The sequence below is a fragment of the Acyrthosiphon pisum genome, chromosome A2, assembly GCF_005508785.2.
Source record: "Acyrthosiphon pisum isolate AL4f chromosome A2, pea_aphid_22Mar2018_4r6ur, whole genome shotgun sequence".
Taxonomy (NCBI): Eukaryota; Metazoa; Arthropoda; class Insecta; order Hemiptera; family Aphididae; genus Acyrthosiphon; species Acyrthosiphon pisum.
The window spans coordinates 110,593,583-110,610,122 of NC_042495.1; the positions used below are offsets into that span (position 1 = coordinate 110,593,583).

Consider the following 16,540-nt stretch of genomic DNA (forward strand, 5'->3'; position numbering starts at 1 on the left):
GATATATTATTTTCAATTTTTAGCCAAATATTCAGCCTATTGGCCTAACCCAAGAAACACCACAAGGAGGTTGGCTGAAAAGTTTCTCAAAAATGTTGTTTTTTTTATTTTTTTTCATAATATTATAAAAATCGTTCAATTTTTTGCTAAAAAATTATTAGTAAAAAAATTTAGTAGCTTAAAAATTATTATTAAAAAATTTAGTATTTTGGTAAATATGTTGTTTTTTAAAAATTAGTATTTGATAATGAGATTACCAGTATACCGTGACATAATGACCCAGGAATCAACATGTACATACCTTTTGGTGACCCGGGAATTTATTAACTCGTACGTATCCAATAATGACTCGGGAATCAACTAATACATAAAGTAGGCCTCGGAAACCAACTCACCTTCTGTGGCGAATTGCATCATCATCTTCTTATCACTTGTGAGTTTTCTGATGAGAATAAAGTCAATTCCCACTATTGTAAAACGTTAACCTTGTATACAAATCAAAATAACAGAAACTGTCGATAGACTTCAACAAATTCATATTATATAAGGGACATTACTACCTCCCAATTACCATCATCTCTCTCCAACAGTTTTATCGTTCGTGACTTACAGATGATATTTTCATCCGTCGTATTAAGAAATACTCCCGATTTTTTGATCTCCAAATAGTAATAGACATAAGTAAAACCTCTATTTGTATAATCTAAATCTTTATTATTATTATTAAATGGCGTTGGATGTGACGGGAGAGAAATAATTATAAACTAAAATATATATTATGTATTACGGTAAATTACGTTAAACGGAAATTAACGTTATTGACCTAAAACATACTAGGTAATTATCGTTATAAACCGAATAGACACGTCAATGACCAAATACATGGGTAATTATTGTTTTAGACCAGATAAGCACATGAATCTTAAATTCTTTAATTTCAAAAATAATGTACCTAGGTATTTTTAGAAATAGAAACAACCCAGACAGCACTAGTATCATTCTTATTTATTTATTTTTCTCAACTTGTGCCCTTCATTTGAAAGTTAACTATAAAATTGGTTTGGATACTAATCCTCTTCTTGGGTGCACTACTTTTTCCGGCATGGAACACATAATTTGAAGTTTAAAATATAAAAATCCTCCCTGCTCTCTTTGAATATTTTTCATCGAACTATATTTCTCGGTATCGGTATGGTAGGAATAAATTCAAGACCATGTGTTTAGAAGTATATAGATAAAATAGGTAGACAAGAAGTACTTATTACAGATTATGGTAATAATACTACGTTGATAATCAAATGTTGGATATGAGGACAGCTCTGTACATGATCAGCGTGCTCGTGGCGTAACCGGTGTTTTGGTCGCTTTAATAACCACTGGTATGGCTATGTATATTGTTACCGTAGGGTCTATAAATTATAATATTGACATGGACTTTATTTTTGTATGACGTCACATCCATTCAATATAAGTTTATTCGAAATGAACAACGTTAACCATACAGTCTTGCCATGGAAAGACGTTTCCATGACATTACAATTTGAACCTGATTGTTCATTTGTACCAGAGAACTAGAAGTTCAATACCATCCTGATGATAATCGAAGGAAAGGCAAATATTTTAATCTATATTTATTATGTTATATAAAATCCAAATACTACTCACTAACTGATCGGTGCATCTTAAAAACTTCAAAACATATGGACTTGAAATTTGGTATTGTGGTTCCACCAATTATCTAAATGTGCAAAAAAAAAGGATTTTCCGAAATTCACCTTTTAAAGAGGTGCTCAAACAGGGATCTTGAGTTTCAAAATTTAAATTGGAAATTGTATTTTTAATTATAAATAGTTGTCATTGATCACAGTCACAGATTATAATTATTGTAAATTGTAATAGTAGAAATAAGTATTTATTTTGATCTATTTACTATTTTTTCAATAGTTACTTGGGTAGATGAGGTAACATCATTTATCGAATTGTCACACTTATGACCTCAAATAAATAAATTATATCTTAAACTATTATTAGATAAATATTATTAGAGTTTATTTATTAAATGATTCTTCGATATAATTGTTGCCTATGAACTAGAGCTACTAACTTTCTAAGAACTCTACCGATTTTAACGAAATTTCAGAGATTGTTCTTAGAGGTTAGCTTGACACCCTCAAGATAAATTTAAACTCGTAAGATATACATTTAAAATGATAATACATATTATAATGATATAATATGCACATTGCAAAGTAAAACGCTACTCGAAACACGCACGTACTCAACGTCAATGCCAACGACATAATCGCAATGCCTAACAATATAACTTCAAACAACGTATGACATTTTTAATTTTTACTTTTTTAATGTTCTATAAAGTGTATACTGTATACACATTTTGTTGTCAAGTTGTATATATTCGATATTTTTAATTGTGGAAACAATTCGAACTTCTCGAATAAAAGATTACTTAGTCGGTGAAAATGAAAAATATATAATCAAACATTTAAAACAATTTGGTAAATAATAATAAATCTGACTTTTTTCAAAGAAATTTTGAAACTAGTCTTAATACGTTCATTTGTCATAGTAGTAGAAATTTGAAACTGCAGTGAAAATAACTATTTAAAAAAAATTCTTTATAGTGCGCGTTATTATCGTTGTGTCATCTACCAATCATATAATAATATTTGATCATTCTAACTCAGTATGTTTTCACACTATCTACGACACAGGCGGTCGATTACGTTCGGTTGTCGTATAGAAAGGTATAAATTAGTCTTTAAAAATAAATAAGTCTATTAAATCTTAAAGCTTTATTATAGGTGGTAGGTATACCTATATAAAATAATATACATATTACACTGCGATATAGAATATTATTGAATTTAAGAGTTATAATATCATACTATTATATTTTAGACACTTCGGTATACTCGGGAATGGTCATTGTGGTCGCTCGTGACGATGGGACTTTGATAGCCCACGGCATAGATCGATGATGCACGGATTTAAAAATTAAAATATTATTGATGTCTATAAATAACACTTAGCTTTCTATTCGTAATTTTGATATTTGATATTCTAGTATAGTAGAGTTAATTCGATAGCGCCGATGGATCATATTGTTATACAGGATGTAACAGAGAGATCTAACAAATAAAAATAATTTGACACTGTTAAACAATTATTAAGTTTCAAATTAATTTATTCAAAAAAAAAATTTTATAAATTAAAAAATTGTAAAAAAACTATTTCACTTCAATGAACGTTTTACCATCAAAATTAACCTAAAAACTTGATTTACAAATTGCTTATTTTGAATTTTTCCATAAAATAGGTAAGGTCTTTCTGTTAGACCCTTTATTTGTATATTTAACAAAATAATACCAAACAAGATTAACAAAAGTTCAATAACTACTCGAGTAATAAAAAATTACTGCCATAGAAGATTTATTACCATAATATACATAATACACGTACCTTTTTCATAAGTGGCATGCTAGGTACTAGATATTTTTCCTCTACAAGGTAAATTAGGAAATCATGTAGATATGTTTCAACATATAGTATCTTATCTTTTAACAAATTGGATCAAGATGGTACTTTAAAGACGTCATTTTTCGATTTTCTCAATATATTATATGTAATGCCACAAGAAAAACTACCGACAAATTACGAAAACCACTAAAAATGGCATTTTAATTTCTAACGCTTTGTATATCACCAGAGCAATGAATAATAAAAAATAATAATATTATAATATCAATTCAACTAACAGGCTATAATAATATTAATAATAATAATACAAAAAATTCAGACTGACAAACCGTCTCCGCTAGAATCGTTTTCTTATTATATCATTAATATCGTTTATCTTATTATATCATTGGATTCAAGTTTAATACAATCCATTATACATTGATTCACTTGTAACCTACTGTACAGCGGAGCGACATCCACTTACCCGCTTTTTTAGTTTTAAATTTCAATTATTCAAGTAGTAATTATAGAATCGATTTCGGATTTAAATCTTCACTGTAACTGAATTATCGGTGGGGTAACGTAATACCATTGAGTATAGATAGTAATCTATACTCAATGGTAATACTTTAGGTTTTAAACGCTTAGTGAACTTTAAGTGAAAAGTTAATGTCGAGAAGTCTTGTACGTCATTGTTTACAACTTTACGAAAATGTGTAATATGAACTTACTACGACACACAATGAATATAATATTAATATTATACCTACCGATATTAACAAATAATACACTATCGATCAGTGGTGGATTTAACGGTCGTTTAGTTGGTAAGAACTAAGAACTGACGGGGCTCCGCTCCCAATATGCATACTAGGTCTCATATAAATTATATGCCTAGTTAATTTTTTTGATTTTTACCAAAAAATCATAAATACATTTTATATTGCAAATTGCAAATTGCAATATAATTTACAATCGTTAGGTTAATAAAAACAACAATTTCGTAAGTATACTGATACTCATTTCGTACAAGGTCCCTCTTATGGGTTTGCCGACTTTATTTCAACAATATTGAACTGTCAATGCTATGTCAATGTTTATTTATAAGTTTCAGGTTTCGACGACATTAGAAGAGAGCAGAAGAATGATGTATGATGCCGTCGGTCCAGTACGATTGGTGGGGTAAGTCAGCGGCGGCGGCGGTGGAACTAAAACGTACTACTACGGTCTACAATGAAACACTGATTTCGAGTTTAAGATATTACTATTATAATTATTATCGTGCCGGTTTAAAGCTTTCTTAGTCGTTCGCTCAGATGGGATTTGACTATAATTATTATGCTGTTCAGTATTCGAGCATTATTCTACCGATTAACATATGTGTGTGTGTGGGCGAGTGTGCTTTTAAATCGTCGCCGAGGAATAATAATAATAACAAATAGATAGGTGACACGAGTAGAACTCACGATTTCATCGAAGATGTGGTAAAAATAAATAAATTAAAAAACACTCGAGCCGGCCTTGGTGCGGAAAACGATCGTAATAATAATTATCACGACTGCTGTTAGATTATACGTAATCCGTTCGATATAGTCAACCGAAATTAACGTCAACGACGCCACCGCCGTCGTCTAATATGACAATTACCGTTGTAATACAATTAACTTTATTTTAACTCGTAGGTACCTAATAATATTTCAATAGTAATAATAATAATAATAATTAGTAATTACCTACCTACTGCGACAAAATGGAACGACCCGTAAAGACCTTGGCAAGTATATATTATTACATGTTTCATGTAGTATTTTTTTTTTTATTGTTTGTATAATTTGCCCATATATGAAGATATATTGGTAAAAATTATTAGAGGCGTATCAACCGCGTGTGTGCTTAACGCTTATTTTTTTTAATACGCGCCCTAACCACCTGCAAACCTATTGTGATGGTAAACACGTGTTAGTCATTACCACAATTAACGTTATAAACCTTGTAAAATATTCATTATTATCTATTAACGTTAATTGCTGGTTAATATTAGTTAGTCTATTACTGTAACATATGTATATATAGTTGTACAATTTACTCGTTTATTTTAATTAATAGATAACTCAAATGTTAATTAACTTAGACAAATTATATTGCGATAGGAACCTTCTCTGTGATATTATAATCTTTCATTAAAAAAAAAAAAATTAAAATAATTGGTCGAGTAGCTTCCGAGAACATTAGCATCAAAGGTGTCGTTACATTTTTCGTTTCAATTTTTTTCCACCCACACCTCAAGAAAGAATTTTTACTTCAATAAAAATACAGACATGTAGTACCTACACGTCTGTATTATAGCAGCCCGGGGTGACATTTATCCTATTATTATTATTTTGTATGGCATCCGTCAGTAACATTGGAGACACTTAAAATATAAAAAGATATAGAATGTATAAAATTACAAGATGGTCAAAAGCGATAAAACTTCGGTGGGAGTGGTTAACGCTATAACTTGGTCACAGCAATTTTGTTGTGTATGAAACCTTGCCTATACCTACGGTAAAACCTTATCTATAGTTTCGGATAATTGGTTATAAGTTAACCTCTCGAGTAGTTTGTAGCTCGCTCTTGGTAGCGTATAGATTTATAATTTTTAACGTCGTCATTTGACTTATCTGGTTTTAGAGCCGCTAATACCTTGGTGGTTTTGAATAATGTTGCTAATTTCCCCGAGTATAGTATGTCAGAGAAAAATTCGGCTAACCATTTTCTTGTATTGGGACCACAATTTTTAAGAAACTCTGGGTGAATACCATCTAGTCCAACCGCCTTACCAGTTTACACACTTTTTAAAGCTATTTGTATTTCTTCAGAGTTGAAATTCTCCGCTCATTTAGATTTGTTCATTGCTTCTAGTTTTTTTTGGTTTTTAGGCTCATAGTGATCTTGCTTGTTGTTTCTTTTTCATCGTAGCTCTGGTTAGAAATTTCATCCGGTTTAGTTTTCAGTACCATTTTTGTTCTTATTGGGTTCAGGTGAAGTCTGCAGAGCAGATTCTAGGCTTCTCTACTGGAGTGTTTGAAATCTAGTTTTTCTTTCGTTTCAATATCCATCTATCTCTACGTGATTTTGCCAGTGAAGTTCATGTCTACGAGCTCAGTTGTGCCATTTTTTTTAAATTCTGTATAAAATAGATTACTTTCAGCATTCCAACAGGTATATAATTTCCTGTAACGATTCCTGTTGATGATCCTTTAATAATACAAACAAAACGGTCGTAATAATTACTCGTTGGTATGATCCACTTGATATTTGCATCTATAGATTTCGCGAAAGTATGCCAGTCTGCTTTTCTAAAACTCCATCTTAGTTTTTGAATGGTTTTAACAATGGGGATTTGAATGCCGACATTTATTGCCTGTGCTGGCTTCTGGGAAAATTGTTTAAAATGGTTCTGCAGGCTGGTATGGCTATTTTATTTTTTGAGACAATGCATAGGTCAGTTGTAGCTTCTGTTCCACCGACCTGAATGCAATTTTTTTCTATCTTTTGCATTGAATAATAGTTGCATGTTTTCGCTATCCATCCAATAATATATTATTTCACTGTTAGTATCATTTATTTCATATCCCCAGTTGGTATGGTTGCTGTTGAAATCCCCAATATATATTGATGGATGTGGCATAACTGGCAGTGGAGGGGTGGGCCATATTTCGTTAGGTGTTTTATATATGTTGAGGGTATTTATCTCAGCGAAACAAATAGCTATAATGTATACAGTGTCTGTCGATGTTGAAAAAAGTTGACTCCAGGTGTTTATATCGTTCCTAATTTAGGTGGAAGATCCATAGCTTCTATGATAAAGAGCTGAAATTAGCATGTATCCAAAAATTGTTGCTCTTCGTGTCATTTTTAACTCGTTTAGAACCTGTGTTTCCTGTAGAAGTACTACGTCTATTTTATGTTTTTAACAGTATTTCGTGATATCTGCTTTTATCACTGCTGATTCCTTTTACACGAAGTTGAAAGATACGGAACTGGGGGACCCAGATATCGAGTCAAATAGTCCTCATAAGGACTTTTTTCTGGTTGAGAAGTGTTGATGTTGGTGTTACTCATGATTACTCTGAGGTTATACAGTTAGGTAGATATGCATGAAGTTTATACAATAATAAATTATTTTTATATTTTGTTAAATTTATATTTGGAAATGTAATGACTACAATATATTATTAATTACTATGCACTAATAATTATTTTATTTCATTTATAGACATTTCCAAAATCCGTTTGGTTTATCGTATGTGATGAACTGTGTGAAAGGTTTAACTACTTTGGACTTAGAAGTAAGAAAATAAATTGTATAGTTTGTATAGCTAAAAGACACGAGAACCGAAAACGAAATAAATATAGCCGGATTTAATCAATTGGCTCTTGTACCGATACTATTTTAAATTTATTTTACCGGAGAAAATATAAATAAAATTTCAATAAATATCTTCAAACGGTCGAAGGAATAAACTCAATACAAAAAATATACTATTGTATTTGACATTTTTTATTTTTACATTTCTTACGTTTTGTTCGAACTATACATTTAAAACAGTGTATAAAAATATAAATACTGGTAATAAATATATAATTTTATATTGTCAAAAAAGCATCGTTCGGTTTTGAATTGAATAACACATTTTTCAATTTTTAAATTAGAATTTCACTTGTCAGTTTATAAATTATACATTATTACTTTATTGACATACTTATCTAATTATTATAGACGAAAAAAATATAAAACAGTCGATATATTTTCATATTTTTATTTTCAGCTATCCTAGTGTTATATCTGACATCGGTATTAAATTATACCGACGATGAGTCTACTATGATCTATCATGGCTTTATATTTTTATCGTATCTCATGCCATTGTTCGGTTCCATATTGGCAGACTCTTATTGGGGACAATTTAAGTGAGCGTGATTAATATTAATCACACAATATTAATTTAACACCTTCGCCTTTGTGTGTCCATGACTTTTAAAATTTTTTTATCGTTTCTGCAGAACTATAATACGACTGTCAATAGTTTATGCTCTGGGAAACATCATCCTCACTGGAGCATCAATGGCCAACAGTTTCACTCTCGATAGCCAAAGGTAAACAGTCTATAATATACTTAAAATACTCATTAGTTTAGTTAAATTTCTTCTGCAATTTTAATCTATGCTTATGATTAATATTTATTGTTTTTTTGTTTACCTCGTTAAATGTTTTATTTACTATTGTTCGCATATTAGCTTGATACCCCGCACTATTTTCAGAAAATTATTAAATATGTTTATTTACAGTTAAAGTGGAAAAATATTTTACCTAACCTGCCTCCCACTAAAATTTTTTTTTATATTTATATTTTACATTTTTTATGAGATGGAAAAGGTGGGGTCAGAATTGGCAATAAACATACAGCGCCAAAGTTGTTAATTTAAACCAATAATTCGTGGTGGATGTTTTGCAAATTAAAAGTGATTTGTTGTCGAGTGAAGTGTGGAGGGACAATTATAGAAATTAAAGAGAGAAGATGTGGTGAGTCAATCTGCCCATATAATAATTTAGAAAGAAATTTAAAGTTAGCATGTTAGCATGTCTACGATTTACTAGTGAATCAAGTATGAGATACTCGAGTATAGGTAAATAGTTATGTGAAGGACATTGCATCCTGAGTACACAACTTGCCTAATATAAAAATTTATTTTGTACTCGCTCAGACTAGAGATAGAGGTACGCATCACAGTTGCTTCGCTTAGGCGTAGGTATATACAGAATTTAAGAAGGAAGAAATTGTTTGCAGACTGTTGTTCATCTAATCCTGCAGTATTGTGATGGTATACAGTTTTGGAAAATATGTTTGAGTGAGTGATGTATCCTAACAAAGCCCCCAAAACTCCTGGGTTTCTTGTTAAATGACTTTTCGGTACTAGAGATCAAGCTTTTGAAGTACATTTTCACCTCAAATTTACAGCGTGCCCAAAGGAAGGAAAACTCTCTATATGGAACTAAGGAACCTGATAATTAAAAGAATAAATGTGCTCTTCTCTTTTGGAAAATAAGATCGTTCATGCGCTTAAAGACCCAAACAGGAAAACTGGACTTAATAAATTTGGACTAGAACGTTATTACTTATTAAGTACACTGAACTGGTGAACATCAAATAACGCATAAAAAGAGAAGTTTAGATCATGACCATACATGGACAGATTTTAAACATTGATTTCATCATGGCAACCTTCGTGAAATTTATAGAGTTCGTGAAAATATAAGGTATAACATAATATAGGTTTAAAATATTAGGTCATCATCAATTTTTTATAAGATTTTATTAATGATATGCAGTAATTATTAAATAATATAATGGTATAATGTGATGGCGATTGACGACTGAATACACTCAAAGGTTACTAACTAATGCTAAATTGTTTTTTATAGAAACCCAATTAAAAATTCAATGACAATAATACAGTGATTGGTTGATTTATATTATATAGATTGTTTGCCATCATCGGTCTAATATGTATTGCGTTAGGAACAGGTGGCATAAAACCGTGCGTTGTCACGTTTGGCGGCGATCAATTCCAATTACCGGAGCAACAAGATCAACTTACACAATTTTTCGGCAGATTCATAACGGCCATTTACATTGGATCGTTGATATCTATGTTTTTAGCACCCGAACTACGAAAAAGTACACAGTGCTTTAGCAGGGACACATGTTTTCCGCTGGCGTTCGGCTTACTATCACTGCTCATGATAACAGCCATAGGTAATTTATTATAATAATAATAATTATCCATCTCATACACACCACCCTTTCGTTGTGTTGTTTAGATATTTGCTAATTTTGTTCGTTTTTAAATATATATTTTTTTTTAAAACACCATCCAATTTTAAAATTTTCAGCTGTTTTTATTCTCGGAAGAAATTTGTACGTGAAAAGGAAACCAGAGAATCATGTGATCTTCAAGACTTTTGGTTGCATATTTGTAAGTTTATAATATAAACTATATATTGCATGCGCACCGCTGTTGATATTTCAGTAACTAAACACGCACGCCTCGACACTATTAATTTATTGTTTATGCTATTGGTAAGTACGGTGTTCGCAAAAATATCGTTTCATCATCTTCCAACGAGGCTCATTGGCTGGATATCGCGGGGAACAAGTACTCGAAAACCGAGGTGTCCGACACAAAGGCGGCGCTGGAAGTGCTATACACGTATATTGCTTATCCGGTGTTTTGGGCACTCTACGAACAACAGGTGAGCCGCCGATTTTCGTCCATAAATATGATGTGCGTCCGATGCGATTGATGCCACGGTTGTATTTTTGGTATCCGACACGCAGGGCTCGCGGTGGACGTTGCAAGCGACTTTGATGAACGGCAAGTTAGACGGCATCAGTTGGGAAATCAAACCCGACCAGATGCAGACCGTTCACCCACTGCTCGCGCTTTTGTTGATCCTTTCGTTCGACCGCTTTCTGCGCCCGGTCTTGGCGAAGTTCGGCATCCGACGACCGATTCAAAAACTCGTGTCCGGTACTACCATGGCTGCGTTGGCTTTTCTGCTCACCGCTGTTCTCCAGTATAAAATATTCGTGAGTATACCTACCACTGATCACCTGAATATTACAATTGTAACTCTGCCACTGTGGTTCCATAAATAACTGTTGCTCATTCCGCACGAATAACACACTTTAAAAACTTTGCCACTTTGGTAAATAATATCACACTCATTAACCGGGTAGTACCATTCGTCTATCTATTATTAACTATGAGCATGTTAGTCGATATCCAAGTAAAGTATAAAAAAAATTAATAAAACATTTATGACGGCAATGGATGTCAACGGGTGTCGTAACGCGAGGGTTTGACATAGCGTAAAAATGACCACTATCCCTTATGAAGTATTCACTTCAATAATAACAATACAATTATAAATTCAGCCAAACCTCGACAGTAGGTACTAGAAAACCTCGTTAGCTCAAATATTTATTCCCGCCCCTTGATATTTGAGTTATCGAGACTCGACAGTTAAGGATGTAATAATAATGTTGTAACTTTGTACCGGTTATCATTCAAGGGCGACAGCACTGTGATACCGACTACCGAAGGACAGTTGGTTGTATATAACGGCTTCGACTGTAACGCTCGTATATTAAGTTCGTCATTAAAGTTCGTGGGCAACAACGATATCGATCCACTGGGTTTTGCCAAATTCAAGTACACGCCAAATTCCGACGAAAGCATCGTCAACATAAAGCTGAAATTGAACAAATCGTGTGATGCGTACGTTAACTACAACAATCTGGATACTAACGTTATCGTATCGAGAGGAAAGGTTAGAATTAAAACTAAATATTAAATTAGAAACAGACAATCGAAAACATTTTCAGACGTGCGAAATTTAAAATTTTGAATTGTTTAAAAAATGTGCTCCGTCTAGCTTTTTGGGATGTTTTTATGCAGTTGGGTTTGGTCTGTTAAATTACGTACTTATTAAGTTACGCTTAGATTCAAAGTAAAGAATCGAAATTAGTTTTCTAAGTTTTTCAGTACATTAAACAACTAATTTCATAAACCGAGATACTATATGTTGTCTGACTTCTACAATTTATTGGTATAATCAACATGATTCCCATGTATAAACTTGCACGATAAAAGTGTATTTATTTTTGGTTTTCTAGTCAATCTCATATTTTCTAACATCCAACAGTGAAAATAAAGAAGTAAAATTACGACGAATCGATCATTACGACGATTTCATAAAGCCTAAAAATGGACATCCGAGTTTAAGGTGGGTAATATATTCATATTATAATACCCAGTGATATAGTTTATGTCGTTGAGACCTATACAATATTCTATTCTTTTTTTTTTAGAATCATAATTGGCGATGATATAGAGAAGAACGGGTCTCTTGCACTTGTGCTCTCCAGAAAAAATCACTTGTCGTACAACATATCTTCGTTTACAAACGAAAATTTCATACAGGTGGCTTTCGGAAAGTAAGCGTCAAAGTTATTGACATGGACGTAGACGAGTAGTGCTGCAATATACCCTGCGGAGAGTGTTAAGCACTTTTGCAAAAGTATTTGTGTAAAAGTATTCAAATACTTTTAAATACTTTCTTAAATTATGTGAATTTAAAATCAAATACTAGTTTTCAAAACCTTAAATAATTTTTTTTTTTGTTTATATATTTCCTAATTTTATTTTGATCACTTAAAATAAAAATAAAAATTGATAGTTATATACTTGATATACTTGATAAAAGTATATCAAGTATATACTTTGACAAACAGTTGTAAATTGTAAAGTTCCACTAAATTATACAGTGTAAAATGCTCTATAAAATTAACGCAAAATATGAAAGTTGTTCAGTTGCGATTTTAAATGGTTAGAAAATAATTTGAAAGTATCTATAAATAAAGTATTCACATTTGTACTCAAATTCTCTTCTAAATACAGTATCTGTATTTTATTACTTTTTAAAAGTATTTTGGTATAATACTGAGCGACGGTTTGGGTTTTGTTTTGTAAGCCGTTTCAAAGTCCAAAAACCTAAATTATTTAATTTAAATTTTTTTAGCTATAATTTAGTACACGATGAAGGACGGATCTCGTCGAATATAAACCTCATGCCAGCGACGATATATACACTCGTCATACGACGCAACGACAATGACAGCCAAGGCCTGGTAAAACCATAATATATTATATTAGAAATATAAACTACCATATAACTATAATAATTACTGGGGCCAAATCATAATCGTTAAAGTTTCATCATGGCAATGAATTTATAGGAATCGAAATTGTACGCTACGGACGAAGGCAACTACTTGCACATTTTATGGCAGACACCGCAGTACCTGTGTATGATTCTCGCAGACGTGATGTTTATCGCCACGTCGATCGAGTTTATGTATACCCAAGTAAGTAGACACATGCACTCAATAATGCCACGCAGTCTATCCGTTAATTTGACAGACGCACGTGCAACATAAATATAATATCATAACTATAGATATATTATATATATATCGACGACGACATACATATACGAAGATGATCTCCATTAATTGTATGGTGTCATTAATAATAAATAAATAATAATGATTTATTACTATTCACGCAGGCGCCGCCCAGAATAAAATCATTCATGTCAGCCTGTTACTTGATGACTCATTCGATCGGAAATCTAGTGGTCGTCGTTGTTTCGGCTTTGTCCTTTCGCAAACAAGTGAGATTATTATATTCAGCTCTCTCGACAATGACGATTTCTTCGTCTAAAATATGAATGCACTTACTGCGATTTCATGAAGGACCTACTTGAGTAAAAGTATTTGAGTGGAAATATTTAAATACTTTTGAAAAAGGTACATTATTATATTATAGACAAAGAATTTTAAATACCTTCTTGGACTATTTGTGGATTTTAAATACTTTCTCGGACTTTTTAAAATCATATACTTACTAATTTTCAAATACTTATTCATTTTAGTTATTTTATTTTATTTTTTAATTTTAATCACTTGAAAACAATTTAGCATTTGTGGTAATATATTTTTACTTAGAATGATACTCAACCAAAAATGTAAAATATTATACTTCAACAAAGAATATATGTGAGTTTAAGAGATACACCGAAATACCAAATGGTACCATTCAGGTGGAGTTATGCCTATTAAAAGGTATAACTTGTATGTAAGCATTGGCCTAAGTTATCCCTTTACGATCCTGCAAGTATCGTTCAAAGCTACAGATACATGTTTGGCGTGTTTGGATTGGCTCCACACTGGACATGCATATTCTCCAATATAGGGCTATTCCAGTTTTACGCATGGTGTGAGGTCGAGCTCTTCTTTGGGTTCTAGCGAGTTTTCTAAGTAAGTTGTTCCTTGCTTGTACTTTCAATTTAGTTTTGAAACTGTGCACCCTAAATTCCAAAGCCCTATCTAGAGTGACGCGGAGTAGTCAGTGTTCTGCAGTATTTTTCCTAATTGTTCTGTATTAGCGTCACGGTTTCGTAGGTGGAAACAACATATTTGTGTTTTGTTTAGGTTTGGTTTTAATTGATTATTGTAACAATATTTGTTCATGACTTTACGTGTATTTATTGTATTTTTTTCTACACTATCGGAAGTTGAATCTTGAGCTGTGATTGCTAGATCGTCTGCATATAAAAAGTGTTTCGTGTCCTCGGAGTTGGCTGGTCATTTGTGTATAAGTTAAAGAGCATTGGTGCTAGCACGCTACCTTGTAGCAGGCCATTTTTGGGTTCTTCATTTACTCCACTTGTCGTTCAGCTTTACTGTAAATCGACGGTTTTGTAGAAGAGAAATTACTATTTGAACGAATTGCCGATGCCTGGCGTATTACCATTACCATTCGTTCCATTAAAATTTCATCGTACCAAGCCACTTTCCCATTCTTCATTTCTTGCAGACTGGCGATGATCTCGTTTATTTAAAAGCCATGGTGGAAGATATGACATTTATTGTTTTTGTCTCTTAAAATTTTATTTCTCTTGATTTTCCTTCCAGGCTTATCATTTTTGAGTAATTCTGAGGCTAGTATAGTTTTCCACTGAGATTTTTTATTGGGCGTCAGTCTTTCTCACTAGTTTTAGTCATATCAGTATTTTCAATGAGATCGTGCCACTTTCTGTTTTTGTCATCACCAAGCTGTTTAATAAGTAAAACGTAAAGTAGATAAAGTAAAACGGAGTAAAATGTCTATACAATATTCACGTAAAACATGAAAGTCGGTTCAGTTGATTTAAATGTGAACAAAAAATTCAAAAAAAAAAAAAATTGACAATAACCATTAACACTTTTTGACAATATTTATATTGGTACTCAAATACTTTTTTACTGATTACGCAAATTCTTTTTTTAAAAAAATTTAGAAATACCTATCTGTATCTGTAGGTACTTGAATACTTTAAAAAAGTATCTTTTTACTTTGTTGTGTACAATTATAAGCTATATCGTATTTTAGGAACATGAATATCTATTTTTCTCCGGACTCATGCTGGCAGACACGTTGTTATTGGCTTATTTGAGTTATAATTACAAGTACAAAGCTTTCGAACAACGGTTAAATGACAACAACGACGACCAGGACGACGTCGATAACGTCGTGACAAATCAAAGCGAACTTCAACTCGATGGAAAGTGATAATGAAATGCTCAAGTACATTCTGTCTGATTGCATATTATAATGGTTGATTTAATCTAATTACAAACTTCATTATTGATAACTTTGTATCTATTTATGATTATTTTTTGTAATCGTTATCATTTGTAAGTATATTATTTATTTTCGATTATAGTTTAATGAAATACTAAATCATATATTATACCGACAGTGTTGCGTTGCTGAATTTTTACTAGCATTCAGCCAAACAACTATATTACCTATAAATAAATTAGTGTTCACGGTGTTGGATGTGAGTAAGGTGACAGGAGAGAAATAATAATAAACTGATACATTATGGCAAATTACGTTAGATGGAAATTAACGTTATTCGCCAGTTATTAACGTTATTGAACAAATACATAGGTATTATCATTATAAACTGGATAGACACGTCAATGACGGTAATTATTGTTTTAGACCAGATAAGCACGTAAATCTCAAAAACTGTAATTTCAAAAATAATGTAGGTATTTTTAGGAATAAAAACAACCCAAACAGCATTAGTATTATTATACTGGAATTTATTTATTTTTCTCAACTTTTGCCTGTCAATTGAAAGTTGACTATAAAATTGGTTTGAATACCAATCCACTTCTTGAGGGCACTACTTTTTCTGGCATGGAATAAATAATTTTGTGTTTAAAATATAAAAATCTTCCGAGCTCTCTTGGAATCTTTTTGATCGAACTATATTTCGCAGTATCAGTGTGGTAGGAATACATTCAAGACCATAATTTACTATGTGAATATAAGTGTATAGATAAAATAGGTAAACAAAAAATACAGAGTATGGTCATGTTACTACCATAGCGTG

The 16,540-nt window shown here is 31.9% G+C and overlaps 1 protein-coding gene across 3 annotated transcripts; it reads left to right on the forward strand.

Moving 5' to 3' along the window:
* The first annotated feature begins 4,825 nt into the window (after window positions 1-4,825).
* On the forward strand, window positions 4,826-16,235 carry LOC100160411 (peptide transporter family 1). 3 transcript variants are annotated; one of them, XM_016800460.2, is made up of 15 exons: window positions 4,826-5,254; window positions 7,742-7,814; window positions 8,295-8,436; window positions 8,530-8,622; window positions 10,009-10,283; window positions 10,421-10,503; window positions 10,613-10,780; window positions 10,866-11,117; window positions 11,603-11,860; window positions 12,207-12,316; window positions 12,402-12,527; window positions 13,112-13,220; window positions 13,329-13,457; window positions 13,661-13,765; window positions 15,526-16,235. In XM_016800460.2, exons 1-15 carry the CDS (start codon window positions 5,231-5,233, stop codon window positions 15,703-15,705), a joined length of 2,127 nt encoding a protein of 708 aa, XP_016655949.1. In that variant the 5' UTR covers window positions 4,826-5,230; the 3' UTR covers window positions 15,706-16,235. The 3 variants fall into 3 exon arrangements, with proteins under 3 accessions (XP_016655949.1, XP_029345397.1, XP_016655950.1); XM_029489537.1 differs by lacking the exon at window positions 4,826-5,254 and adding an exon at window positions 5,646-7,612; XM_016800461.2 differs by lacking the exons at window positions 4,826-5,254; window positions 7,742-7,814 and having other exon boundaries at window positions 10,047-10,283.
* The last annotated feature ends 305 nt before the right edge of the window (window positions 16,236-16,540 follow it).

Excerpts from the sequence above, each read along its gene's own strand:
- LOC100160411 (XM_016800460.2), top strand. The coding sequence starts at position 5,231 with ATGGAACGACCCGTAAAGACCTTG. Across the intron at positions 10,781-10,865 it reads GGGCACTCTACGAACAACAG|GGCTCGCGGTGGACGTTGCA; the intron begins GTGAGCCGCCGA and ends TCCGACACGCAG. Across the intron at positions 11,118-11,602 it reads TTCTCCAGTATAAAATATTC|GGCGACAGCACTGTGATACC; the intron begins GTGAGTATACCT and ends TTATCATTCAAG.